We start from the raw sequence: 25,134 nt of genomic DNA on the forward strand, positions 1-25,134 counted from the left end.
GGGCTCAGCGTGGGTGTGAAGGCTCATCTGGAGCCAAGGCAGGCGACACAGAGCTAGAGCACTTTCTAACCGAGGTGAGACTCTGCATGAGGGCAGTGTAAGCATTCAATGAGTGGGTTTTATTTTAAGCATCCAAATGGTTGGGGGAAACACTTCACATCCCACAGGAGAGGCATTGTGCAGTAGGAGGTGGAGAGTCAGACCTAGCCCTTAAGTAGCTGTGTGGCCGAGGGGAGTCCTGAGGTTCTCAAGACCCTCATGAGCAGAGTGGGAACAGTAGCGCTGCCTTTCAAGGTTGTGGCCAAGAGCACTGACGTGGGATACTTCCTCCAGCCCGTCGGCATAGGAGGAGGTTACCCCTGAGAGGAATGGGGATGACAAAGGAGACAGGGTCTGGGCAAACTCCAGGCTCTGGTCATGCACAGAGCCTGCCCTTGGACCTTCTCCCGTTATCTCTACCTCCCTAGCCTGCACACGTGTGCAGATATCGTATCCAGGAGCTGAGCTAATTGGTTTTAAAGTCTTTCCCTTATCGTTTCCCCTGTCAGGCTGTCGTTGTGTGCCCATGCAGACGGAGAGAGTTGCAGCCTGAGACAGGGTGTCCTCAGCATGGCCTATAGTCAGCCCCTAACCAAAGTCACGGGCCGGCTCCGGATCCGTAACCACCTGGCCCGACAGTGCCTGGCAGAGTTTCTGGGTGTGTTGGTGCTCTTGGTAAGCCGGCTAATGGGGGAACGAAAGAGCCGAGGTGGGCAAAAGTTTTTGGCTCCTCCTGGTGTCTCTATTTCTTCTTCCTGCAGTCTCGCTTCTTTCAACTACCCATCATTTCTCTCCCTGTCCTTGTCCCTTCCATTCCTTTCCTACTCCCTAATTTTTATTCCTATCCCTGTCCATCTCTCATCCTCCTTCCCTTTCTTCACTCGTCCTTCACGTCTCCCCTTTACTTCCCTCTGTCTGCTTTTCTCCCTTCCTTGCTGACCCCTCCTGTTCATTCAGCTCTCTTGGCTCCTCCTCTGCCTTTCCACCTCTCTCCCCCTGTTCCCTGTTGGTCCCCCAGGCTCCCTATTCCTGGTTCCTGTTCCTCATCTTCCCTCTCCCCACCAGCTCCTCACCCAGGGGGCTGTGGCCCAGGCTGTCACCAGCGGAGAAAACAAAGGCAACTTCTTCACCATGTTTCTGGCTGGCTCTCTGGCGGTTATAATAGCCGTCTACGTGAGTGGTAACGTTTCAGGTGAGGAGGGTGTGGGGTCTGGTCATCAGAGGGGGTAGAACGTGCACGTGCACGTGAGTGTGGGTATATGGCATAAGGCAGATCCTTTGGTGACTCATGGACATTATCTCCTTGAGCTTGACTAGTGCCCTGGACTGAGATATGCCTTTGGCCTGGTCCAGCCCCTTCCCTTTGTGTGTCCCTCTTCCACTTACCTAGACAGATCTATGGCAAGGTAAGTACTGTCTTCGCGTGTCCCCCTCCTGAAGCCCTCTGGGGTCATCTTGTGCAGCGCCACACCTTCTTGTCCCCCAGACATGTGCTGTGTCAGTGTGCCTGGCTGGGGCCTGGAGACACGAACACTGTAGGCAGACCCTGGGCTTTACTGTGTGACCTCGACAAGTTGCATGACCTCCCTGAGCCTCAGCTTCCTGACGCATGATGGGAGAAGTGACATCTGCCTTAAGAGTTGCAAGCTCCAGGGGTGCCTGATGGCTCAGTCAGAGGAGCATGCCACTCTTGATCTCAGGGCTGTGAGTTCGAGCCCCACGTTGGGAGAAGAGACCACTTGAATAAATAAGATTAAATTCAAAAGTTGTGAGGGGCAACAGCCGCATTACCTGGTGAGCGCCTGGCAATGACACTTAAGGGATGGTGGTTTTCTTTTCTGGATCCTTGAAGGGGCCCACCTGAATCCAGCCTTCTCCCTGGCAATGCGCCTCCTGGGGCGTTTCCCCTGGGCCAAGCTTCCCGTTTACTGCCTGGTGCAGCTTCTCTCTGCCTTCTGTGCCTCTGGAACCACCTACGCTGTCTACTACGGTAACATGGTTGGGAGCATCTGCATGTGGCCAGGAGTGCCTTGCAGTGGTTTTGCATGAACAAAGATGGAGATCCTGGGTGTTCCCCTCCCCTGCAGATGCCCTACAGAATTATACAGGTGGCAGCCTGACAGTGACTGGCCCCAGGGAGACGGCCTCCATCTTTGCGACCTGCCCCATATCTGTCCCTGAACAATGGCTTCCTGGATCAGGTAAGTGCGAGGGGTAGACCTGGGAAAGCCCCGGTCTATGCTCTTGTCCCCTGGGATTCTCTGGGATGTGGGGTTGGGTCTATCTCTGCACCATCCCTGCCCCAATTGCCTGTGTTGGACAAAATCAGATGGCGTGGGTTGGTGGCCTTGGATGCTTGGGTGAGAAAGGGCAGATGGATCATCTGGCAGCTTATGGGGGCCCCTCTGCCTCTTTCAACTCCAAGGTTCTGGGCACAGGGATCCTGATTGTGGGCACCTTGGCCATCGTGGACACACGGAACAAGGGAGTGCCTGCAGGTCTGGAACCTGTGGCAGGGGGGCTGCTAGTCCTAGCCATCGGGCTATCCCTGGGTGTCAACTGTGGGTTCCCACTCAACCCTGCCCGCGACCTGGGCCCACGGCTTTTCACCTACATGGCTGGATGGGGCCCTGAAGTCTTCAGGTGGGAGACTATGGCCTCCTCCCCTGGGGCAGTCCCTTCACTCTCCTCCGAGTCTGGGTCCCCAGCTCTCTCTGCTTACGTAGTTCTCTTAGCCTCTTAGGACAGTGTCCCTCATCTACATCCTGGTTCTCCCTTTCTCTCTTGCCCCTTCTCCTCTCCCTCCACCCCTTCCACCGAAACTGTGGGGATGGTGTTCTTGGGCGTGTCATATTACCTCCTTGGGCATTAGTGACCCCATCAGCAAAGTGGGTATATTCAGATAATTCCCTAAGGCAAGAGGCTGGACCAAGGCTCTCCTGGGGGCTCCTCTCTAAGTGCTGTGCTTTGTTGCCAAGACACCCCCTTCCTGGTGTCCATCTCCCCAGGAACTGCTTTCAGGAGCACTCTTGTGACTGCCCCAGTGCTCCGCGGGGAGGCCAGGGGAGTCAGCCCTGAGAGCCTCATGCCCCTCTCTTGTAGGGCTGGTAATGGCTGGTGGCGGGGAGCGCGCTCGGCACAGCCACATACCAGCTGCTGGTGGCTCTCCACCACCCGGAGGGGTCAGAGCCAGCTCAGGATCTGGAGTTTGCCCCGACTTGGAAATGCCTGCCTCGGTTCAGTTGCCGCGGTAAAGGTTCTGACACGACAGCCCTCACCTCCCTTGTGGACACTGAGAGGGCCAGAGATCCAGGGGTGGTGACCAGACATTCTCTCTCGACGAATGCACCAGCTTCGCGGTTCGCTGACGAGGCATCGTTTCCTCCTGAACTGCGGAGGATGCCTGGAGGCGGCGATCCGGGCCAGGCCCCTCCTGCCCTCCAGCCCTCCTCCCCTCCTCCCGTCTTCCCCACGTCCCCTCCTCCCACTTTGGACCCTGATGGCTTCTGCGGACGCAGTGCCTCAAAGTAGCCACCAGAGGGCGCGCCCGGGAGCGGCGCGGGAGGGCCGGGGCAGCCCGGGCGAGGGGGGCTTCCCGCGGAGCCCGGTCCCCCTGCCGGGCTCCCAGCCCCAGAACCTCGGTGCGGCCGCCCTTCCCTCGCGGGGCGGCTCTCCAGATGGCGAGGGTGCGAGCCGGGCCCGCCTGGCGGCCGGGAGCGCCAGCGGGGAAACTGAGGCACGGCCCAGCGCCCAGACGCTCCAGCCGTCCGTCCCGGAGTGGGGTGAGACTCCGGGGCCGCGGGGGGCGGGCGGCGCGGGGCCGCGCTCCCGGGCCCCTTGCCCGCGAATAAAGGCGCCGGCGCTCCCTATGGGGCGCCGGGCCGGCCAGTCGGAGGGACTTGCGACTCGATAACGGGGTCGCGGGTTCGAGCCCCAGGTTGCGCTCGGAGGTTACCTAAATAACTTGGGGAAAAACCAAACGTCCGGGCTCGCTGCTCCCCGGGCTGACTCGGCTTCGGGCTGCGGATGGATGTGCAGCGGGGGGGGGACACCCGGCCTCGGAAAGGTTAAGACCCCGCCCCCCGCCCCGCACAAAGATGGCGCTCCCGCCTCCCCTCCCCCTCCCCCTCCCCAAAACCCCCTCCGCCCCCCGCCTCTGCCGCCGCCTCCGTCACTTCCGCCCCGCCGCGGCCGAAACTGACACAAAGTAGCGGGCCGAGCCCCGGGGGAGCGGGCTGCAGCTGGGGGCGAGAGCCCGCGGGGAGCCGAGCCGAGCGCCCCCCGCCGCAGCCCCCGGCATGGGCAGGACGGGGCGGCCGCGGCGGGCGCCGGGCGCCGCGCGCTGAGGTGAGGCGGGGCGGGCGCGCGTGCTCGCCCGGAGGAGGGTGCGGGAGCCTGGGGATGGGGGTCCAGAGGCTGTCCGCGCCGCGGGAGGGTGGGGTGCTGAAGGAGGGGGCGTGGAGAGTCGCCCGAGAGCTGTGGGGTGAGGGCAGGGGCCCTGGTCCGAGGGTTTGGGCGCTGGAGAAGGCAGTTCGGGGCTGGTAGGCTTTTCCTCTCAAGGCGGAGGTCTCTGGGCGTGAGCAAAAGCAGGGGCGCGAGGAGGGGTAGTAGCTTTGGGGGCTCAGAGTTGGGGAGTGAGTCCTGGCGTCTGTCCTTGGCGATGTAAGGTGGCCAGGGGTGCTGGTGGTAGGTGAGCTGGGCTCTGGGATTCCATTTCCTTCTGTTCCCCTGGCCTGCCCACAAATACCCCTGCCAACCTTCTCTGAAAGAAGGGGTCCGTCTTCCCGGGTTTGGTCTGGAAGGGAGCAGGGGCCGGGCCGGGAGGAGGAGCCGTTTTCGTACGTGGAGCATTGCCTTCTACCCAGAGCTGGCTATTTTTATCCCAAATGTGGCTGCAGAGGGGGCTGGGGCAGGGTGATGGGCAGGGCCACGTGGCTGGTGTGCCTGATGGTTCAGAAAACCCAAGCTGTGTGAGACTGGGGAGAAGTGAGAGGGGTTCCCTGTTTCCCCGTCTCCCACTCTTGTTCCCTCCCTATTAGGGCCCCCCAGAGGGGATGAGGTCTGGGACCAAGTCAGCTTTCATTCTCCCCAGGGTCTTAGAGGTAAAACAACTTTCCTGCTCCGTGTCCAGACTCCTGACTCCTAAGTGTGTGTGGTTCCTTCATTAATTCTTTCATAGCATTCAAACCCAGATCTTCAGGCTGATGGTTTCTTGATTGCCTCCCTTTAGGAGGGTGGGGCTGGCTATGGAATTTGGGATGCCCACCCTTCCATCCTCTCCTTTAACCTCTTCCTCCACACCCCACCCTGTCATGACTCATACTCTAGACTGGGTGGAGACCCTGGCCAGGGCCACGGGAGGAGGGCTTGGCATCTCTAAAACGGTGGATGAGGTTTTTCCTCCTGAGCCAGCCAGGCACCCTTGGCGATCAGTGTTGGGGAGGGTCGGCGAGGAAAAGGACTTCTGGCTTCGTGCCTGATCTGGGGTTCAGAAAAGGAGTCTGAGTTAGTGAAGGGACGACTGGTGTGGGTGACGGGCTGTGGCCAGAGTCTGTAATTATAGAGGTTGGGCAGACAGGCAGTCAGTATCTTTTTGGGCCGACAGGCTGGCAGGCTGTGCCTAAGAGGCCCGAGTCAGGGGCACCGATGAGGGGGAAGGCTTTCCACCCAGACAGAGAAAGAGGAGGTGTGACAAGAGGACCTGGGACCTGGCTGGCAATAGGGATGAGGCAGGCCTTTTGGCTTTTTGGTGAAAGGGACACGGGAAGATGGAAGGAAAGCAAAGGCCTGTCTGATTGATACTCCTTGAGCCTACATCTATTGCCATCCTGACCGGGCTGGGCTTGTGGAGTGTGGGGTGGGGAGAGAGAGCGACTCCCCACCACGGTGGGCATGGCCCCTCAGCTGACCCAGACTGAGAGGAAGTGGTTTGGGGACTGTGTTCAGGAAATGCAGCTCACACTAGAGGAGCTCCCCTGCAGGAGGTGAGAATGGAAGGCCCAGTAGTGGGAGGATGGGGGGATTATAAGCATTTTGGGAAGGGTGGAGCCTGCCCACTTTGTTTCCTGAGGTTCTGCCAGGTGTTTCCTGGCTCAGGTTCCCTCAACCCCACCCTTTGGTGGAAACTCTGCTTTCCAGTAAACACAGGCACCACTCATTGCCATCAGAAGGGCACATGGCGGCATCCATTGCCCCGGGGACAGGTTCCCTGGATCTGTACCCCTCCTGCCTGGCCACTTCTCTCTGTCCCCTTCCTTGACCTGTAGGTCTCAGCTTCTGTAAACTGCTAGTCCTGACACACACACACCCATCCAAGGCTGAGGCATAGGGGGGAGGCCGTGGGGAAGGTCAGACCTGGGGACGAGAACCTTCAGGAAGAGTCTGAAGAGGGGAATGAAGGGTTACCCTTGGCTTTCTGACCTCCTGCATATGTCACCTTCCTGCAGCGTCTCCCATGGGATTGCTGGCACCTTGCTGGGTGAGATGGCACTGTGTGCAAAGAAGCGCCCCCCAGGTAAGACCGGGGCGGCAGGGGGATTGGAATCCCTGGGATCATCAAGATTGGGTGTTACTATGGCTCAGGGAGCAAAGGGAGGAGGGACGCTGCCAGTGAGTCTGGAGGAGGGTCGTCACAACCCCTGCCCATCCTGGGGGGAGCCTAGGAAAGCGAATTCTTCCCCTGGATGCCTGAGCTGGGCTCTCCTCCCCGGGGTGCTGAGTACCTGCCCCTTTCGACTTGGGGCACCTGAGCGCTTCGTCTCGGGCCTGGGGCGCTGTGTTCCCACCTTCTCTCTTGTCTCCATCCGCCCCGCCCTCCCGGCTTTCCTGCGGGCGGGGGCGGGATGAAAGCGGTTGCCCGGACGACACTGGCGGTTCCCCCCCGGGGGCGGGGCTCCGCGGGCTTCGCCTACGCGGCGCGGGCAGGAGCTGCCCTGCGGGCGGGGGGGGGGGCGGGGGGCGGAGCCGGGGCGCGCGCCGCGCTCGGGCCACTGGGCGCGCGGGCGGCCGGGCCTGGGGGCGGCGGCCGCGGGGATGGCCGGGGCTGCAGGTGGGGCGCGCGCCCGACGGCCGGGGCTCCCCTCCGAGCGGCCGCGGCTCGTGGTGTGCCTGCCCGGGGGGCCGCCGCATCGGCGCCGCTGAGGCCAAGGACAGACCGACAGACAGCCCGCCCTCCCCCGCTCAAACCGGGATCATGACGGTCCCCAAGGAGATGCCCGAGAAGTGGGCCCGGGCCGGGGCGCCCCCCTCCTGGAGCAGAAAGAAGCCCTCTTGGGGGACAGGTAACGGGAGGCAGCGCCTGGCCGCTCTCCCGAGCCTCTGCTTTCCCCTCCCACCCTCACATTTGGTTGTCCTCAGCCTTCCGCAGCCTTCCCTGGTCCGCTCCTTTCCAGACCCAGGGATCCTGGCTCTCCCTTGCATGGGCTTTGGAGACGCCGCAGGGGGCTCAGAGCGAGGGGTCCCCACTGGGGAAGTTTCTGGGAGTTAAGCACCCACGCAGGGAAGGAGCCCTCTGAGTAGGCAGAGGGTGCTGTGTTCCAGGTTTGGTTACTGCAGTGTGCTCTGCAGGGGTCTTTGGAGGGGTGAGGGGAGGGGTCTGGCATGTTGCATTTGGCTCCAGCCCTGGTTCAACGCGTTTTGTTCTCTGCCTCACCAAGGAACCCCCCTTTTCAGCCTGTGGCCCTTGTGACCCCCAGAGGTGGGCTGGAGAGCCCTTGACAGGACAGCCCCGTGTTCTGGGACATGAACTTGGTACCTGCAGTCCCAGATGAGCGGATGTTCAGGATAGGTGTCACTCAGTTAGTGACAGGTGTGTTGTTTAAGGGCAAGGTGTGTGGATGGCACAAGAAGGGTTACAGTTAGAGAGAACAGCCCTTTAAAGTACATCCCATTCCTGCCTCCTTCATCGCCGTCTTGGTCTGCATGACCCACATCCCTGACCCCCCCTTCTCTGACTTGAAGATGAGCTTTGAAATAAGGTGATGTCATTGTGGGCCAGTCAGAAGGCTCTGTGGGTGGCATGTGACAAGCAGAGGCTCCTGTAGGGGGTGCCGCACGTGGGGCTGTGGGGCTGGGATGCTGCCGCAGAGCACAGTGACCCTCGGGCTTGCCACCCACCCCACCCCCAGGTTAGGAGGAGGGCAGTGCCCTGGCTGGATCTGCAGGGGCTCCCTGGGGAAGGAAGCTTTTTGTCTGCAGCTGCTTTTCCTCCAGCGATTCCTGAGGCCATAATGGCTGAGGTGTTAATTAAAGGGATGCGGGGAGGGGATCTGAGTGCCCCTAGCAGAAGACCTTGACATTGTTGGTCTTGTCCTGTGAATGAATGCCTGCAGAACCGAATGGCCAGGCTGGTGCGAGACAGACCAGAGGGTGGAACCGAGTGACACCCCAGGTGTGGCCAGCTCCTTAAAACTGTGTACTCTGCAAGGAGCCAAGGGCCCTCAGTGGAAACCCCACAAAATGGGTAGGCCTGACAAGGTGCTGGGCCAGGCCTCCATTTGCTCCTCCTGACTGCGGCATCATCGTTCTGTTGCAGAAGAAGAAAGGAGGGCTCGAGCCAACGACCGAGAATACAATGAGAAATTCCAGTACGCGGTAAGTGACTTGGCAGGCCGGCCTGCCCCCTCCTCCTGAGTGCCAAAGGGCAACGGCCCCCTTGAGGTTGGGGCCAGGGGAGGGAAGGCAGCCCCCTGGCCACTTTCCATCTGTGGCTGTGCTGATTTTTTCATGCCTTCACCTGGCAGTGCCCCAGGACACATGGGCCCCATGAGACTCCCTTCTCTTTACCCCTTCCCCCTCCCACACCTGAGGTGGCTGGCTTTTAGGGGCAGAGGTTTGGGAAGTGTCGATGGAGGAGGCAGCCTCCGCCTGGTTCTGGGTTGGGGTTAGAGGCTGTCTGGTGATCTTCTCTTCCACTGTCGTAGAGTAACTGCATCAAGACCTCCAAGTACAATATTCTCACCTTCCTGCCTGTCAACCTCTTTGAGCAGTTCCAGGAGGTTGCCAATACCTACTTCCTGTTCCTTCTCATTCTGCAGGTGAGTGCCCTGCAGTAGACCCTTTGCAACTCACAAGCCAAGTCAAGGAAGAGAGGTTGGGTGGGAGGGCCTGGCCCGGGGCCTCAGAGCCACACCCTCTTCCCTTGCAGTTGATCCCACAGGTGTCCTCCCTTTCCTGGTTCACCACCATCGTGCCTTTGGTTCTCGTCCTCGCCATCACAGCTGTTAAAGATGCTACTGATGACTATGTGAGTCGCTTCTATTCTTCCGTTCCTGCACTTCTTTCTCACCCCCACTCTGCCCGGCACAGGTCCTTGGGGACTGTGGTATCCCCCACCTGGCCCCTAGACCTGTGGCTCCTTGGCCAAGGGCAGGGGGTGAGCCAGGGAGCGAGTACGTCTGTGGACAGGTGCACTCCAGGTGGGACCCAGCGCGCTCTACACCCCACCGACCGTCTCTGTCCCTGGGAGTGGGGAAGCCATCTTACTTCTCTTAGTTCTTTTCAGTTCCGCCACAAGAGCGATAACCAGGTGAATAACCGGCAGTCCCAAGTGCTGATCAGTGGGAGGTGAGCGCCCAGTGGAGACCGAGGGCCTTCAGGAGGAGGGGTCCCCTGGGAACTTCTCGCTACTGACCAGCGTCTTCTCCCCCTTCCACAGCCTCCAGCAGGAGCAGTGGATGAACGTCTGTGTTGGCGATATTATCAGGCTGGAGAACAATCAGTTTGTGGTGGTAAGGGACAAGGTGGCCCCCTAGGGCTACGAGTCTCGCCACTCTTCTTTGGCAGGTAGAAATGAGTCTGTCCTGATTTCCCACAGCCTCGTAATCACGCACGGGTTGAGCTTTCTTGAGTGGGAGCTTCTTTTTTTTTGAGAGAGAGACAGTGCGTGTGTGCACTCGTGTGTGAATGGGGGGGCGGGCAGAGGGAGAATCCTCCGCAGACTCCACACCCAGCAGGGCTCAATCTCACAACCCTGAGATCACGACCTGAGCCGAAATCAAGGGTCAGACGCTTAACCGACTATGCCCCCCCAAGCTCCCTGAGTGGGGAGCTTCTGTGTCATATTAACACACAGGGGCTGGCTTCTCTCTCGCCATTCACGCTTGGGACTGAGCAAACCAAGAATGCTTACAGGAAGCAGGGGTCAGCAAAGAGTGCATCACGAGCGGAGGGTTGAGTCTTTGGGCTCCTCACTAGGCTTTCTCTCTAGGCGGATCTCCTCCTCCTTTCCAGCAGTGAGCCCCACGGCCTGTGTTACATAGAGACAGCAGAACTTGATGGGTAAGTCGGATGCCCATATCTTCTGCCTCCTTAAGGGTAAAAAGCTTGTTTTCTGGAAGAGATTCCTAGGTCTAGGAGTTGTACCTTTTGGAAAATTTTTAGGGATCAGAAAGGCTTTGGGTATGTGGAAGTATTATGCACTCAGTAATGTGGAGGGGGGTGATGCCCCAAGGTCAGGTGCTCCCAGGTAGATTCTAGAGGAAGGGAAGGGAACCAGGACTTAGGAACGCTGTCCTTCCAGAGAGACCAACATGAAAGTGCGCCAGGCAATCCCAGTCACCTCGGAGTTGGGAGACATCAGTAGGCTCGCCAAGTTTGATGGTGAGTGATTTTGGAGAAGCGGCTTGTGGGTGGAGGAGGTGGGTTGGGTTTTGGGGTTTAAATTGCACCTGCTCCTTTTCGCTGGAATGCAGCTCCCTGGATTTTTCTTTGTGGGGGAGTGTCAGCAATGCAAGGTGGCTTCCACCTACTTTTGAGTTCACGGCCATTTCAGGAGCTCTTCATGGCCAATAGCTCCTTCCTTGCTGTATGTGTTGAGAGAAATTCAGTTTATTCTTATTTGGCTCCAAATAACGATACATGCTTTTTCGTTAGAAGGACAGACCATAGTGTGTGTAGGAAAAAAACCTCCTGCTCCCCAATTCTGCCCTGTTAGCTAGCCAGGTGCACTGGTCCTTCAGTGTGTATCCATCCACGCTCTGCATCTATACAGACGTGAGCACAAAGCAGTGGGACCCTGCTGCACCCGAATCTCCACACCTGCCTTTCCTTACCTGTTGAATTCTTTAGCTATCTCATCGCATCACTGGTTACAGGAATCCGCCTCCTTCCTTTTAATAGCTGCGTCATGTTGCACAGAGCTGACGTGTCAGAACCTACTCAGCTCTCTCAACCATTCAGTTGTCTCCAGCTTTTTGCTGCTTAAAGAATGCTTCAGTAAACCGTCGTGAGCCATGCTGTTATTTCTGTAGAACAGAGTCCCCAGAGTGGGGTCCCTGCTCATGCTGGCGCATCCCTCCCGCCAAGCCGCCTCCGTTCACCCCCGGCCAGTGAACGGAGGCCCCTCCCTCAGCCGTAGTCAGGCTGCGGACGGTACCTGGGGTGGCAGCTTTCTGTCTTCCGCTCAGGTGAGGTGGTCTGCGAGCCTCCCAACAACAAACTGGACAGGTTCAGCGGGACCCTTTACTGGAAGAACAGCAAGTTCCCCCTGAGCAACCAGAACATGCTGCTGCGGGGCTGTGTGCTGCGTAACACCGAGTGGTGCTTTGGGCTGGTGGTCTTTGCAGGTGAGCCTCCCGGGGGCCGGGGGCCGGTGCCTCCCAGTGCCAGTCTCCCCGGCTCGCACCTCTGTCCCCATGACGTCCTGCAGTCTGCGGCCCCAGGCGGAAATACGGCCGGCTGCTGCCTTGGCTTCCGCACCTGCTCCCGTTCCTTTCTAGGTCCTGACACGAAGCTGATGCAGAACAGTGGCAGGACAAAGTTCAAGAGAACAAGTATTGATCGCCTAATGAATACGCTCGTGCTCTGGGTAAGGCTCCCCCCGGCAGCCCCCTGCGTCTGGCTCCCCCTGGGCCATTCCCCTTGCTCCCACCTCCTCCCTGGTCGAAGGCAGTGCTTGTCGGGCTCCTTTTAGACTTGGAAGACGTTACCTACGAGAACCTTAGGAACGTGCATGAATCAAGGACTGGAAGAGAGCTAAAGCAAACCGGCCCTTCTCTGGATTCCAGCAATGCTGGTGACTTAGTGCAGCATGTCAGCTTCTGTTTGCTTTTGCCAGGGACAAGGAGGCCTTCACGGGGATGGAGAAGGAATTAAAAGAAAAATTTCCATTCAGCAGATGGATAATGAACGGGGTCTTTTCCCCTGACTTCTAAGAGTGGAGGATCCCAAAGGAAGAGTTTGTTTTAGTTTTTAGCAATTCCTGAATCCTTTTCTTGTTTGGCTGGAAATTGGGCTCTCCTCCCCTTCTTGTGCCGCCCACGGCCTGCTGCTGACCCCCCGCATGCCAGCCAAGGTTGGGCCAGCCTCTGGCCTTAAAGGGTTTGTCAAGACCTCAACCTGGGAGACTGGTTAAGTCTCTCCCGCAAAGGCTCGCATCGCCCCCTGGCGGCCCTTGGGCACCTTCGGAAATAGATGTCTGAAATCATACCTGTTTTCTTCTTTTAACCACCAGAACTTTCTTATGATCCTTTTTCAGGGACTGCAAGATTTATTTTTATTTTATTCATTATTTTATTTATTTATTTGAGAGAGAGAGCACGAGAGAGAGAACACAAGCACTGAGCCACCCAGGAGCCCCAGGACTGCAAGATTTAAATCTTTTTTTTTTTTTTTAAAGATTTTATTTATTTGACAGAGAGAGATACACAGCGAGAGAGAGAACACAAGCAGGGGGAGTGGGAGGGGGAGAAGCAGGCTTCCCACAGACCAGGGAGCCCGATGTGGGGCTCGATCCCAGGACCCTGGGATCGTGACCTGAGCCGAAGGCAGACGCTTAACGACTGAGCCACCCAGGCGCCACCAAGATTTAAATCTTTAGAAGAATCTTTTACAATCTTTAAGAGATTTTTTACTTTCTTTTTTTTTTTTTTAATTTTATTTTTTTATTTGACAGGGAACACAAGCAGGGGGAGTGGGAGAGGGAGAAGCAGGCTTCCCGAGGAGCAGGGAGCCCGATATGGGGCTCGATCCCAGGACCCTGGGATCATGAGCTGAGCTGAAGGCAGATGCTTAACGACCGAGCCACCCAGGCGCCCCAAGATTTTTTACTTTCAAGTAATCTATATTTATGAAGATGAAATCTGTTTCCCAGGTTAAAAAAACTTTTTTGTCAATCTGTATGAGATAATGAACATTACAGAAACTTGGCATTTTTGTTGGCTTGTGGAAGCTCAGCTCAGGTAGATGGGTGATTTCCAGTGAGCTGCTTCCTCATGTTGGGAGGAGCTTGCTCGCACCCCCTCTGACCGTCCGGGAAGGGCTCCAGGTATCTGAGCTCCCCCGTCATACAGTGAAGAAAGATGTTCAGAGACAGGGCCACATGATGGTTGGCAGACTACAGGCTCTCACCAGTTCTGGGTGCTTCTCAGGAGAGCATGCCACCATTTTAAAGATGCCTGAGCTTTTGAGGGTTTGGGGTATGAGTGGTGACCTTCACTGATGCACTTGGTTTTGGGGGCTTCCTAAGTGGCAGCCTCGCCTCTGTTCCTCATTCCTTGCCAGATTTTTGGATTCCTGGTCTGCATGGGGGTGATCCTGGCCATTGGCAATGCCATCTGGGAGCACGAGGTCGGGACGCGCTTCCAGGCCTACCTGCCGTGGGACGAGGCGGTGGACAGTGCCTTCTTCTCTGGCTTCCTCTCCTTCTGGTCCTACATCATCATCCTCAACACCGTCGTGCCCATATCGCTCTACGTCAGGTACGCACTCACTCTGCCCGGGGTCTCCCAGGGAGCTCAGGTGGTCCCTTGGCAAACCTTTCTGTGAAGATGAAACCTTTGGGAAGGAACCTGGAGCTCCTTCTTGTGCCTCGAGCATCTTGTTCTCTGTTCACCCGTGTGGAGCAAGCTTCGTCGCCGTTTTCAGGTGCTTTGGACTCTGTGTCACAACAAAAACCGTATCGATTTATTCAGCATATGTCACTCACATGGCAACTTTGTGCCGTGCCCCCTGCAAAGACATGTTAGGGACGGACCTCGTTCCCTGCAGGAGCTTCGGGCTAGTAGAGAAGAAAGTCTAAACGCCTTCTAAGACAGAAGGGAGCGAGTGCTGTGGGAGTCCTACCTGAGGCGAGTGTGGAGCACAAGGGGACGCAGGTGTGCAGGGTGGGGTCTGCCTTCAGAAGCAGCAGGCTGGGAGGGGAGGAGAGATGCAAGCAGTGCGAGACACCAGACCCCACGACCCCCTGTGACGCCACTGCCTGGGTGGTTAATCAGGGAGGACATCTCTGCAGAGGAGGCTGGAGCCTGGAGGTGGGGCCCTCGGAATGGTCACCGTTTGGCAGCAGAACAGGGCGTGACTGGGTCGCAGCTGACCTGGTTCCTGACAACAGAAGTCGTCAACGTTAGTCCTGTTGAAAAAAATCCCAGGAACGCATCAGGAGGTGCTGGCTGGCTGTGGTGAGGGCATGAGTAGGATCGAGGAGACATGTAGGCTGTTTGAGGTACAGAGCACGTGAATGGGGACGGGCCGGTGAGAACGAGCAGGAAGAGTAGCCGGAAGAACGAAACTCGAGGTAGCAGACCTGAGACGTGTTGAAGGAAATCCTCTCTGGATGCTCGGGACTCTTCCCAAGGGCTGCGTTTCGTTCACACACACACTCCCCAGGTGCGCCTCAGGTCTCCCCTGAGTCCTGCTGCGGATGGCACTGACCACATGGAGCGTTTCTGTGCCGAGGTGGATAGTTTGGGCTTCTCTAGAACACTGACAGGAGACTCCTGGCCACGGGGGGCCCGGTTTCCACATGGGACATGGGAACAGTCCTGTCCCACCTTCTTCGTGGGGATGTGTCGATACTGGGTCGACACGAGATGCTCAATTGGAGGATCGGACGTCGGGTGGGAGCCTGCGTCCCGGCTGTCACTGCTCCTTCATTCCTACTGAAATGCTTTCCTGTCTGCCGTCTCCCTCGTTGCCATCTTCGGGCTTGCTGCCCGAGTTTTGTCCCTGCTCACCCAGCGCCCACGGTAGCTGCCAAGAAAGCTTCTTGCCAAGTCTGATCAGGCTCCAGAGAGTGTTGGGGGGCGGGAGCAGCCCAGTGGGGAGAAGGCTGAGAAGACCCCTCGAGCCAGCTGCGTGCAAAGTGGATCCTGATCCAGTCTTGCTCAGGCCGCACGCAGGGTTCCAGAGGCGCCCCAGGGCTCGGTCTCCTTCCTGGGCTGCTGACGGTCCACATCCCAAAGGGCACACCGGGCCAGCCGGAGGAGGGGGAGGGCCCCAGCTGTGGAAAGCGCCCCGTCTCTGGCATGGTTTCCCGCGGCGGAGTCGCAGTTCCGGCTGCCTCGCTCCCTGGGAGCGCGAGGCCACAGCAGGGCCCTGAGCTGGGCGGAAGGACCGTGCTTGCGGTGGGCGGCGAGGGGCCAGTGCCCTCGCTGTCTCTCTTCTCTTCCTCCCCTCACACACTCTCGTTTTCTCTGCATGGTTTCTGTGTTACTAGTCCTGAGGTAAGAGCTGGTCAACCGCCTTGTCTGCAGTCCTTTCCTCTCTTCCTGTGCTGTCCATCCCGCCTGCCCAGGCCCTTTGCACCTTCTTGTCTGGAGAGCATCAGAGGGTCGGGGTCAGGGAGCTCCTGGCCGGCCACAGTGGCCGGCTCCACTTTCAGCCACTCCTTGCCCGTCCCACCCAGGTTCTGTGCCCGGGTGTCCGCTCCGTGCGTCCTGTCTCCCCCCAGGCGGGGGGCCTGCAGCGAAGGCCCGTCCGGGTGGGGCCCGTCCTGGCTCTCTGCCCGAGCCTTACCTCCTGTCCCCTGTGCAGCGTGGAGGTCATCCGCCTGGGCCACAGCTACTTCATCAACTGGGACAAGAAGATGTTCTGCATGAAGAAGCGGACGCCCGCGGAGGCGCGCACTACCACCCTGAACGAGGAGCTGGGCCAGGTGGAGTATGTCTTCTCTGACAAGACGGGCACCCTCACGCAGAACATCATGGTCTTCAACAAGTGCTCCATCAGCGGCCGCAGCTACGGTAGGCCCGCACCACGACGACCCCAGGCTCCCAGCCACCGTCGTCTTGACATCTGGGGTTTGCTTCTTTCCTGCTCGGGCTTGTGGGGCCGGGAGAGCATCTGCCTTGTGCCCCGGGTCAGGCGCAGATGTGAGTGCCTCTCCTGCTCTCTGCTGCTGGCCTCGCCCTGGCCTCAGCCCCAGGCAGGGGGCGCTCTGCGGCTGTTAGAAGGGGCGGCAGAGTGCGAGACGCTCCCCATGTTGCGTTCAGGGCACTTGTGCGTCTCTGGAACAGGACTGTGGTCTCCATGTGGCCTCGCGGCCGAGCCACGGGGTGGCCTGCGATAGGGTGTGGGGCCTCACTGTTTTCGGCACTAACTTGGGCCTGTGGCTCGTGTGTGGGGTTTGTCTGTTGTTAGGCCTACAGGGTGAGAGGCAGGAGAGCGGGTGGGGCGAGCTAGGGACAGGGACACGGAGCAGTGGGGGCCACGACTTTCGGTCCCGGGGTTCTGAGGACCCAGGGCGCCTCGAGTCAGCCGTGTGACCTGTGACCTCGGCTCAGTGGCTGGGGTTGAGGGTTCCAGATGCCTGTGGGGATTTTGTGCTGGAGGCTTTTCGCCGCCGCTCTTCTGACACTGCTTCGCCTTCTGTCCCGGCTGCGTGTAGGGGACGTGCTTGATGTCCTGGGACACAAAGCCGAATTGGGAGAGGTAAGGCCCGGCCTCCGTAGTTACTCTGTGGCCACTAAATGTGGGGCGCTCACCCAGTAACGGCGGGTATGGTGAGGAGGGAGGCGCTCTTTGGTCACGAGGTGGAGGCTGATGGGAGAAAGGGGTGTGTTCAGGAAGAATTGGGAGCGGGAAGGAGAATGTGGGGTCTGCAGTGGACAGGGTCTTGGGCTGTCCTCTGGAAGGGCAGGAAACAGCAAGGTGGGGACAGCCCTCCTGGGGTGCAGCCTGCCACCTCCCTCTGCTTGTTGCCCTCTCTTTGCTCTAGAGGCCAGAGCCTGTCGACTTCTCCTTCAACCCTCTGGCTGACAACAAGTTCTTATTTTGGGACCCCACCCTCCTGGAGGCTGTCAAGATGGGGGACCCCCACACGCACGAGTTCTTCCGTCTCCTTTCTCTGTGTCACACTGTCATGTCAGAGGAGAAGAACGAAGGTGAGCCTGGGGCCGGCTTGCGCTCTCCCCGCCCGGGCCGCCCTCCAGCCTGCTCTGAGTGTGGCCAGGCGGGCCGTCCCGGGCCTTGGGTGGCCGCCTACGCCACGTGTGCTCTCTGTCGCCTCCCAGGGGAACTGTACTACAAGGCTCAGTCCCCAGATGAGGGGGCCCTGGTCACCGCGGCCAGGAACTTCGGCTTTGTATTCCGCTCTCGCACCCCCAAAACCATCACTGTCCACGAGATGGGCACAGCCGTCACCTACCAGCTGCTGGCCATCCTGGACTTCAATAACATCCGCAAGCGGATGTCCGTCATCGGTGAGGCCGGGCCTGGGCTGCCGGGGGCACTCAGGGCCGCGTCAGGGCCTGCGGTGGGTGGGGGCGCTGGGTGGCTCTTGCTGGTGTGGTAGGTTGGGGGTCTTGGCCTGCCTGAGTCTTCCTGGGACTTTCTTCCCTTGGCCTGACCCCAGTGCGAAATCCAGAAGGGCGGATCCGACTGTACTGCAAAGGGGCCGACACGATCCTGCTGGAGAGGCTTCACCCCTGCACCCGGGAGCTGCTCAGCGCCACCACCGACCACCTGAATGTAGGTGTGCGGACAGTGGCCCTGTGGTTCTGAACTCCGTGTCATGGCGGGGAGGGCGGAGGCTGACCTTGGCTCTGTCCCCAGGAATACGCCGGGGAGGGGCTGAGGACCCTGGTTCTGGCCTACAAGGATCTGGACGAACAGTACTATGGGGAGTGGGCCCAGAGACTGCTCCAAGCCAGCCTGGCCCGGGACAGCCGGGAGGACAGGCTGGCCAGCGTGTACGAGGAGGTGGAGAGCGACATGGTGGTATGGCTGCAGGTGGGCCGAGGGGGCCGGGGGGGCTCGTGCCTGGGACTCTCCCGTCTGGAACCCTGTGGTATTTCCAGCTGCTGGGCGCAACAGCCATTGAGGACAAGCTTCAGCAGGGCGTTCCAGAGACCATTGCCCTCCTGACGCTGGCCAACATCAAGATTTGGGTGCTGACCGGAGATAAGCAAGGTGAGAAGCATCTAGATACCGCCCTTGCGTGAGCCTAGACCTCAGGCTGGAGAGTGTGCTGAGCTCATCGGTCTCTGTGTTGGCAGAGACGGCCGTGAACATCGGCTATTCTTGCAAGATGCTGACGGACGACATGACAGAGGTGTTCATTGTCACCGGCCACACCGTCCTCGAAGTGCGGGAGGAGCTCAGGTAGATGGGGGCCCAAGACAGGCAGATGTCGTGCACGTGCAGACCCTGCTCCTGTCCCGGAGCCCACGGGTGCATTCCTGCCTTCCCAGGAAAGCCCGGGAGAAGATGCTGGACTCGCCCCACGCTGTGGGAAACGGCTTTACCTGCCCGGACAAGCGTTCTGCCAAACTCACTTCTGTCCTGGAGGCCGTTGCCGGGGAGTACGCCCTGGTCATCAACGGGCACAGCCTGGTGAGCGTCTTTATAGAGACCCCTTCTCTGCACGTGGCCGGTCTGTCTTGCCTTGTTCTCCCTCCCCTGACCTCAGCGCAGCTGCGGCCTCTCGGGGCCTGGGAGGCGTGACTCCTGGGTCCGCCCCGGGGGAGATGGGGCTCTCAGGTTCTGTGTTCCAGGCCCATGCGCTGGAGGCGGACATGGAGCTGGAGTTCCTGGAGACGGCCTGTGCCTGCAAAGCTGTCATCTGCTGCCGGGTGACCCCTTTGCAGAAGGCACAGGTGGTGGAGCTGGTTAAGAAGCACAAGAAAGCCGTGACCCTCGCCATCGGGGACGGAGCCAACGATGTCAGCATGATCAAGAGTGAGTGTGGACGTGGGGCGGGGGGTCGGCTCCACCCCGCTGCGATTCTGAGCGTGCAACTCTGCTTCCCCTCGTCACCACCTGGCCCTGTAGCGGCTCACATCGGCGTGGGCATCAGTGGCCAGGAGGGCATCCAGGCTGTGCTGGCCTCCGACTACGCCTTCTCCCAGTTCAAGTTCCTGCAGCGCCTCCTGCTGGTGCACGGGCGCTGGTCCTATCTGCGCATGTGCAAGTTCCTCTGCTATTTCTTCTACAAGAACTTCGCTTTCACCATGGTCCACTTCTGGTTTGGCTTCTTCTGCGGCTTCTCTGCCCAGGTAGGGCGCCCGCGGCCGGCTGCCTCCTGTGTGTGCTCCATAAGTGCAGAGATCTTCTGGCCTGTCTATCGGTCAGCCCCCAGGGCCCAGCTGTTGTCAGGTTCCTGTGTTAAAAAAACACTGGTTGAGGGGCTCCTAGCCAGCTGAGACCGTGCGGCCCGGGACTCTTGGTCTTGGGGTTGTGAGTTCGAGCCCCACGTTGGGTAGAGAGCCTACTTAAAAAAACAAAATGAGAACAAACAAACACTTGTTGAAGGAGTAGAGACGGGCTCCAGAAAATTCCTTAGGGCTCCACACGCCACTCAGCAGTCTCTCTGCCCAATTTGTAGTGTTTCTTCCTGTCTTGCTGTGATCTCTTCGCAGACTGTCTACGATCAGTATTTCATCACCCTTTACAACATCGTGTACACCTCCCTCCCAGTCCTCGCCATGGGGGTCTTCGACCAGGTAAGGGGCACAGGGGTCGGGGCTGGGGAGAGGCTGTGCTGCGAAGAAAGCACATGGACGGCACTGTGTGTACCCTCGGTGCCTGGGAAGGCCGTGCTCCTGCTCGGCGGCCGCTGCTCTGTGACTTTCCGGGGGGGGGGGGGCTTGAGGCGGGATCCGGCTGTCAAAGAATTTGGAAAGGAGGCGGCCGGAATGGGCTCTGCCCTTGGCTGTCCTGAGGCCCCTGGACCCCTGGGCCCCCGCAGGATGTCCCAGAGCAGCGGAGCATGGAATACCCCAAGCTGTATGAGCCAGGCCAGCTGAACCTCCTCTTCAACAAGAGGGAGTTCTTCATCTGCATTGCCCAGGGCATCTACACGTCCGTGCTCATGTTCTTCATCCCATACGGCGTGTTTGCTGAGGCCACGCGGGATGACGGCACCCAGCTGGCCGACTACCAGTCCTTTGCGGTCACCGTGGCGACTTCCCTGGTCATCGTGGTCAGCGTGCAGGTGTGAGGCCAGCCCGGCCCCGCCGTCCCCCGTGTCCAGGCGGCTGCCCTGGGCAGGATGGGGCGGGGTGGGGGGCCGCCCTTTCTGTCTCTGACCGCCGCCTTTCTCAGATCGGGCTGGACACTGGCTACTGGACGGCCATCAACCACTTCTTTATCTGGGGCAGCCTGGCTGTCTACTTCGCCATCCTGTTTGCCATGCACAGCAATGGGCTCTTCGACATGTTTCCAAACCAGTTCCGATTTGTGGGTGAGTCTCTGCGGCGGCTTCCCTACCAACAGGGCAGGTGGCTCACGAGCACCACGGGAGCGTTTGTGCGGCGTGCCAGGTGCTCGGAGAGGGGCCATGGGTGCGTCGGGGTGTCTCTGACCCGGGCGGCCCTCACAGGGCTTCCGTATCCATGAATGTGAGGAAGAGCCTGCCAGGCTGTGGGGTCAGGATCAAGTGGTGGCCGACCTGCTCATGATCAGCAGATGACTGGTCGGGGGTGGTCGGGGACAGTCCAAGGGCAGGCTGCTGCGGGGCTGACTCCGCACCCGGGAGCTGGAAGTGTAGATGGGGTGGATGAGAGGCTGGAAAGGGAGGACGTTGAAGGTGTCAACGCCAGGCTCTCAGGTCTTGATTTATTTCACTGGGAGTCTTTTTTTTTTTTCTGAGGAAAGAGGGGAATGGCATCAAAGGGTTACTTTAGAAAGAGAAATCTGATGGCCACTGAGGAGCTACTGCAGTGACTGAGTGTGAGGCATTCGGACGGGCGGGGGGGGGGTGGCGGCGGGGGCAGACGGGCTGCTTGGGAGGCGCAAAGTGAAGGCGGGGGCAGGGGTGCATTTGATTTCGATCTGTTCGTTCATCCACTCCGTGGGCGTTCGGTCAGCACCTTCTGTAGGTCACCCACTGTCCTGGGTGCTGGGGATGCAGTACTTGGCTCTCCTGGGTTTCGTATTTCAGTGAGAGAGACAGGCAGTTCACAAGGTAGCAGGTGAAATGTCTAGAATTAGGAAGTCTTACAAAAAACATCAAGCAGGGTGGAGAGGGACAGGGTACTCAGGGAAGACCCCCTGAAGAGAGGACGTTGGCACAGAGAAACCTGAATAAAGGGGAGGAGTGAGCCTGGAAGAGGAACCTCTGGAGGGGCCCTAGGGGGGCTTGCCTGGAGGTTCCCACAGCAGAGGAGGGGTGTGTGGGGTAAGCAAGGCTGGAGGGTAGGGTCTGGCTGGGTGTGGGGGGTAGGAATGGATCCAGATCTTTATGTTCTAGTTTAGAGTTAGAACTTTGAATTTTATTTTTTTTAATTCTTAAATTTTTAAAAAAGATTTTATTTATTTATTTGACAGAGAGACACAGCGAGAGAGGAACACAAGCAGGGGGAGTGGGAGAGGGAGGGAGCCAGATGCGGGACTCGATCCCAGGACCCCGGGATCATGACCCAAGCCGAAGGCAGACTGAGCCACCCAGGCGCTGCAGAACTTTGAATTTTAGTCTAAATATGATAGGAAGCCATCGGAGGGTTATGAGCAGGGAAGTGTCAGAACCCATTTGTGTGTTTGTTTATTTATTTATTTATTTATTTATTTATTTAAAAGATTTTATTTATTTATTTGAGAGAGAGAATGAGAGACAGAGAGCACGAGAGGGAGGAGGGTCAGAGGGAGAAGCAGACTCCCCGCTGAGCAGGGAGCCCAATGCGGGACTCGATCCCGGGACTCCAGGATCATGACCTGAGCCGAAGGCAGTCACTTAACCAACTGAGCCACCCAGGCGCCCCCCATTTGTGTGTTTAAGGACAGCTGTTACGGTTTTGGGGATGATAAAGCACAGAGGGCAAAGGCGGAAATGGGGAGGCCAGTTAGGAGGCTCTGGCGGTGACCCGGGCTTGGGGGGGATGCAGGGAGCCACAGCCACCTTCCACAGGCGGTTTGGAAACGGAGCCTTAGCGGAGTGGGTGGTGGCATTTCCTGAGCTGGGAAGACCCCGGGGCAGGGTGGGGTGGGGGGTGAGGCTCTGAGGAGACCACAGAGGTGCCCAGGAAAGCAGGTAAAGAAACAGGCCTGAGGTTCTGGGGAGCAGCGAGGACTCAGGGGCCGGGATGGGGCAAATAGGGCTGCTCCTCGTCTGCCCGTGACTCCCAAGGCCGCCGGCGGCTTCGTTCCCCAGGCAACGCCCAGAACACCCTAGCCCAGCCCACGGTGTGGCTGACCATCACCCTCACCACCGTCGTCTGCATCATGCCTGTGGTCGCCTTCCGGTTCCTCAAGCTGAGCCTGAAGCCCGATCTCTCAGACACGGTGAGCAGCCCGCTGTCTGCTCTGGGGGACCGGGAGGGCAGGTCAGGGAGTCCTCCGGCGCGAACGTTGTTGCTGGTGGCGGTCACCCACTGCTTCTGGGGGCGGAACCCCGCGCAGCCTCGTCCCGGAGGCTCCGGGTCCCCTGTCCGGGGGCGTGATGCCAGCGCGTTGCCGACGGGCTCCTTCCCAGGTGCGCTACACCCAGCTGGTGAGGAAGAAGCAGAAGGCCCAGCACCGCTGCCTGCGGCGGGTGGGCCGCACCAGTTCCCGGCGCTCGGGCTACGCCTTCTCGCACCAGGAGGGATTCGGGGAGCTCATCATGTCCGGCAAAAACATGCGGCTCAGCTCCCTGGCTCTGGCCAGCTTTACCACCCGCTCCAGCTCCAGCTGGATTGAGAGCCTGCGCAGGAAGAAGAGCGACAGTGCCAGCAGCCCCAGCGGAGGGGCCGACAAGCCCCTCAAGGAGTGAGGGCTGACCCCGGGCACAAGCCCCTCAAGGGGTGAGGGCTGACCCCGGGGCGCCTTGCCGGCCACGAGCGCACGGGGCGGTCCGGCCACCGAGAGGACAGCTTCTCGGAACTGCAGGCCCCCCACGCCCACCTCGCGTCCCTCCTTGCAGACCCCATCCTGCTGGCACCTCCAGCCCGGGGAGGGGGGGTGGGGGGGGCCCAGAGGGCGGAGCAGGGACAGGGGCATCAGGAGCCAGCCCCAGGGAGGGGTCAGATGTGGAACCAAAAACTGAAATTGAGATTGGGTCTGCCCTTGCCCTGCTTGGAGTTCACAGGGAGACTAGAATCTCTGTATTTTTTTACCCCCACTCCCCAGAGGGGGCTGAGGGCCTCTGTTCCTGAATTACACAAGAATGTATTATGCTGGGAAGCCAGAGATCTGCTGGGGCCCACGGGCCCCTCACGTCGTGTGTGTCTCTCCTTGATCTGTGTTTGTGTCCGGTTTGGTTTTGTGTTTTTTATTTGGCAGGAGGAGGGGGCCTCTGAGTGACTTCTGTGTTGTGGGAAGAGGAGGCTGGCCCCCCAGGGGTGCCCCAGCTGGCTGGATGGGGTGGTCTGCAGGGCCCTTGAGGGCTGCAAGGCTGGCCAGGGAGGGAGGCCCCTGCCAGCCCCAGGGGTCCGCAGAGCATGGGGGAGGAGGATTTGGTCCCGTCTCCTTCCTCCCCCAACACGTATCAGTTCCTGGGTCCGTAAGTCCTGCGGGTTCGGGCTGGAGCCTGGGGCGCAGTCCCGTCATTCTCTGACCTCAAGCTGGGTGTAAGATGTCGTCCAAAAAAAGAGATTTCTTTCATTTTAAATTTGGATCTGAGTTCATTAGCAGAGTCCCATCTGTCTTCCGTCCTCCATCATCTGGCATTTTCCTGCTCCCGCACTCCGGAGCAGAGGCCGGGCTGAAGGGGAAGCTGGCCTCCACTGCTCCCTTCTGGTACACGAGGGGTCCCGCCCCTCCAGGCCCAGCATCCAGGAGAGCTGTGGAGGAGCGGGGCGGGCGCGGGGGGCCTCGAGCTGTGCCTGTCACACCCCAAATCAGGCTTCTCCTGGGGTAGTTGCTACCAGTTCAGTCTGGGTAGTGGAGGGGGTGCTGAGGGTTGGCGTGGGGCTGGTCTTACTCAGTGCAGCAGCCTCAAGGCAGGTGGGCTGGCCAGGGGGCCCGGGGGCCAGGGGGCCAGAGGGCCAGGGGAGGGGATGCTTGACAGGGAAAACCCTTTTGGCTGCACAGTTTACAAACCCAACATCATGTCTGTCTGTGTGTCTCTCAAGGTGAGAGTCTGATTTTTATACCAAAGAGGAAATGATTTTTTTTCGTATTTGATTTGTCTATATTATATAAATATATATATAAATATATATATACAGTTATATATATATTATTTTTTTGGTTCTCTCTCGTTTTTTTAGGGAGGGAGGCAGTACCAAGTTGCATTGAGCTGTAATTAAGGAACGTTCTGTATAATTTATGACACATTTCTATACTTGCAAGAATTATATCATTTTATGGACATAAGAGAAAAAAATGCCTTTTTATAAAATTCCAATTTCTGAGAAGTGTGTAATTTGTCTCTTTTATAATATTTAATCAAGGCTGGTGGCAAACGGAAAGACACACTTTTTTAAATGGAATTGAGTGGGTGGGGTCTGTGTTGAGGTGGGGAAAATGAAGTCTGGCTGGTCCCTGCACACCTCCTGGGACTGAGTCTCAGCTGGACAGGGCAGTGGGCAGACCTGGGCACTCGTGTGGCCTTGATCCGTTTACTTTTCCAAACAAGCCACCTGCATGTTCCTAACGTATGGTAGCCGGGTGGGGAAAGAACCAGGTGAATATCACATGTTGATTTTTTTTTACCCCTCCGTCTTGTTTTTCCCACTGGCACTGACCTCCTAGCCTCACATCTTCCTGGCTTTTCCCAGAAGTGAACATCAAGGAGCCTAAGTACAGACCAAGACCGCAAGGAATTTAAGATTCACAGATAAAGTGAGCTTTCCGGCAGGGAGGGGAGAAGGGGAGGCCCGCGTCCCAGGATTGCGGGGGCACCAGTCTGGTTCCCCTCCAACCTAACCAGTCCTTTCTGTCGCAGTGACTGTCTTCTCTGAGTTCCGAGCAGGTGCGAAGCTGGAGGGGAGATGTGGAGAAAGGTCAGTTTCCCTCTCAAGG

The 25,134-nt window shown here is 58.8% G+C and overlaps 1 protein-coding gene across 1 annotated transcript; it reads left to right on the forward strand.

The window, feature by feature from the left end:
* The first annotated feature begins 573 nt into the window (after positions 1-573).
* Positions 574-24,530, forward strand: ATP8B2 (ATPase phospholipid transporting 8B2). Its single transcript, XM_035009687.1, is given in 33 exon segments — positions 574-714; positions 1,105-1,231; positions 1,892-2,029; positions 2,127-2,196; positions 2,198-2,240; positions 2,465-2,682; positions 6,486-6,553; positions 8,573-8,631; positions 8,961-9,074; positions 9,185-9,283; positions 9,542-9,603; positions 9,695-9,767; positions 10,247-10,317; positions 10,559-10,638; positions 11,445-11,603; positions 11,757-11,845; positions 13,540-13,736; positions 15,790-15,998; positions 16,643-16,686; positions 16,973-17,138; positions 17,268-17,456; positions 17,609-17,724; positions 17,809-17,973; positions 18,054-18,165; positions 18,252-18,357; positions 18,447-18,588; positions 18,750-18,933; positions 19,027-19,250; positions 19,614-19,697; positions 19,943-20,188; positions 20,299-20,437; positions 22,343-22,473; positions 22,664-24,530. Coding segments are annotated over 33 exon segments (4,308 nt in total). The 5' UTR covers positions 574-609; the 3' UTR covers positions 22,943-24,530.
* The last annotated feature ends 604 nt before the right edge of the window (positions 24,531-25,134 follow it).

The sequence above is a fragment of the Mirounga leonina genome, unplaced genomic scaffold, assembly GCF_011800145.1.
Source record: "Mirounga leonina isolate KUSES-001 unplaced genomic scaffold, KU_Mleo_1.0 Mir_154, whole genome shotgun sequence".
Taxonomy (NCBI): domain Eukaryota; kingdom Metazoa; phylum Chordata; class Mammalia; order Carnivora; family Phocidae; genus Mirounga; species Mirounga leonina.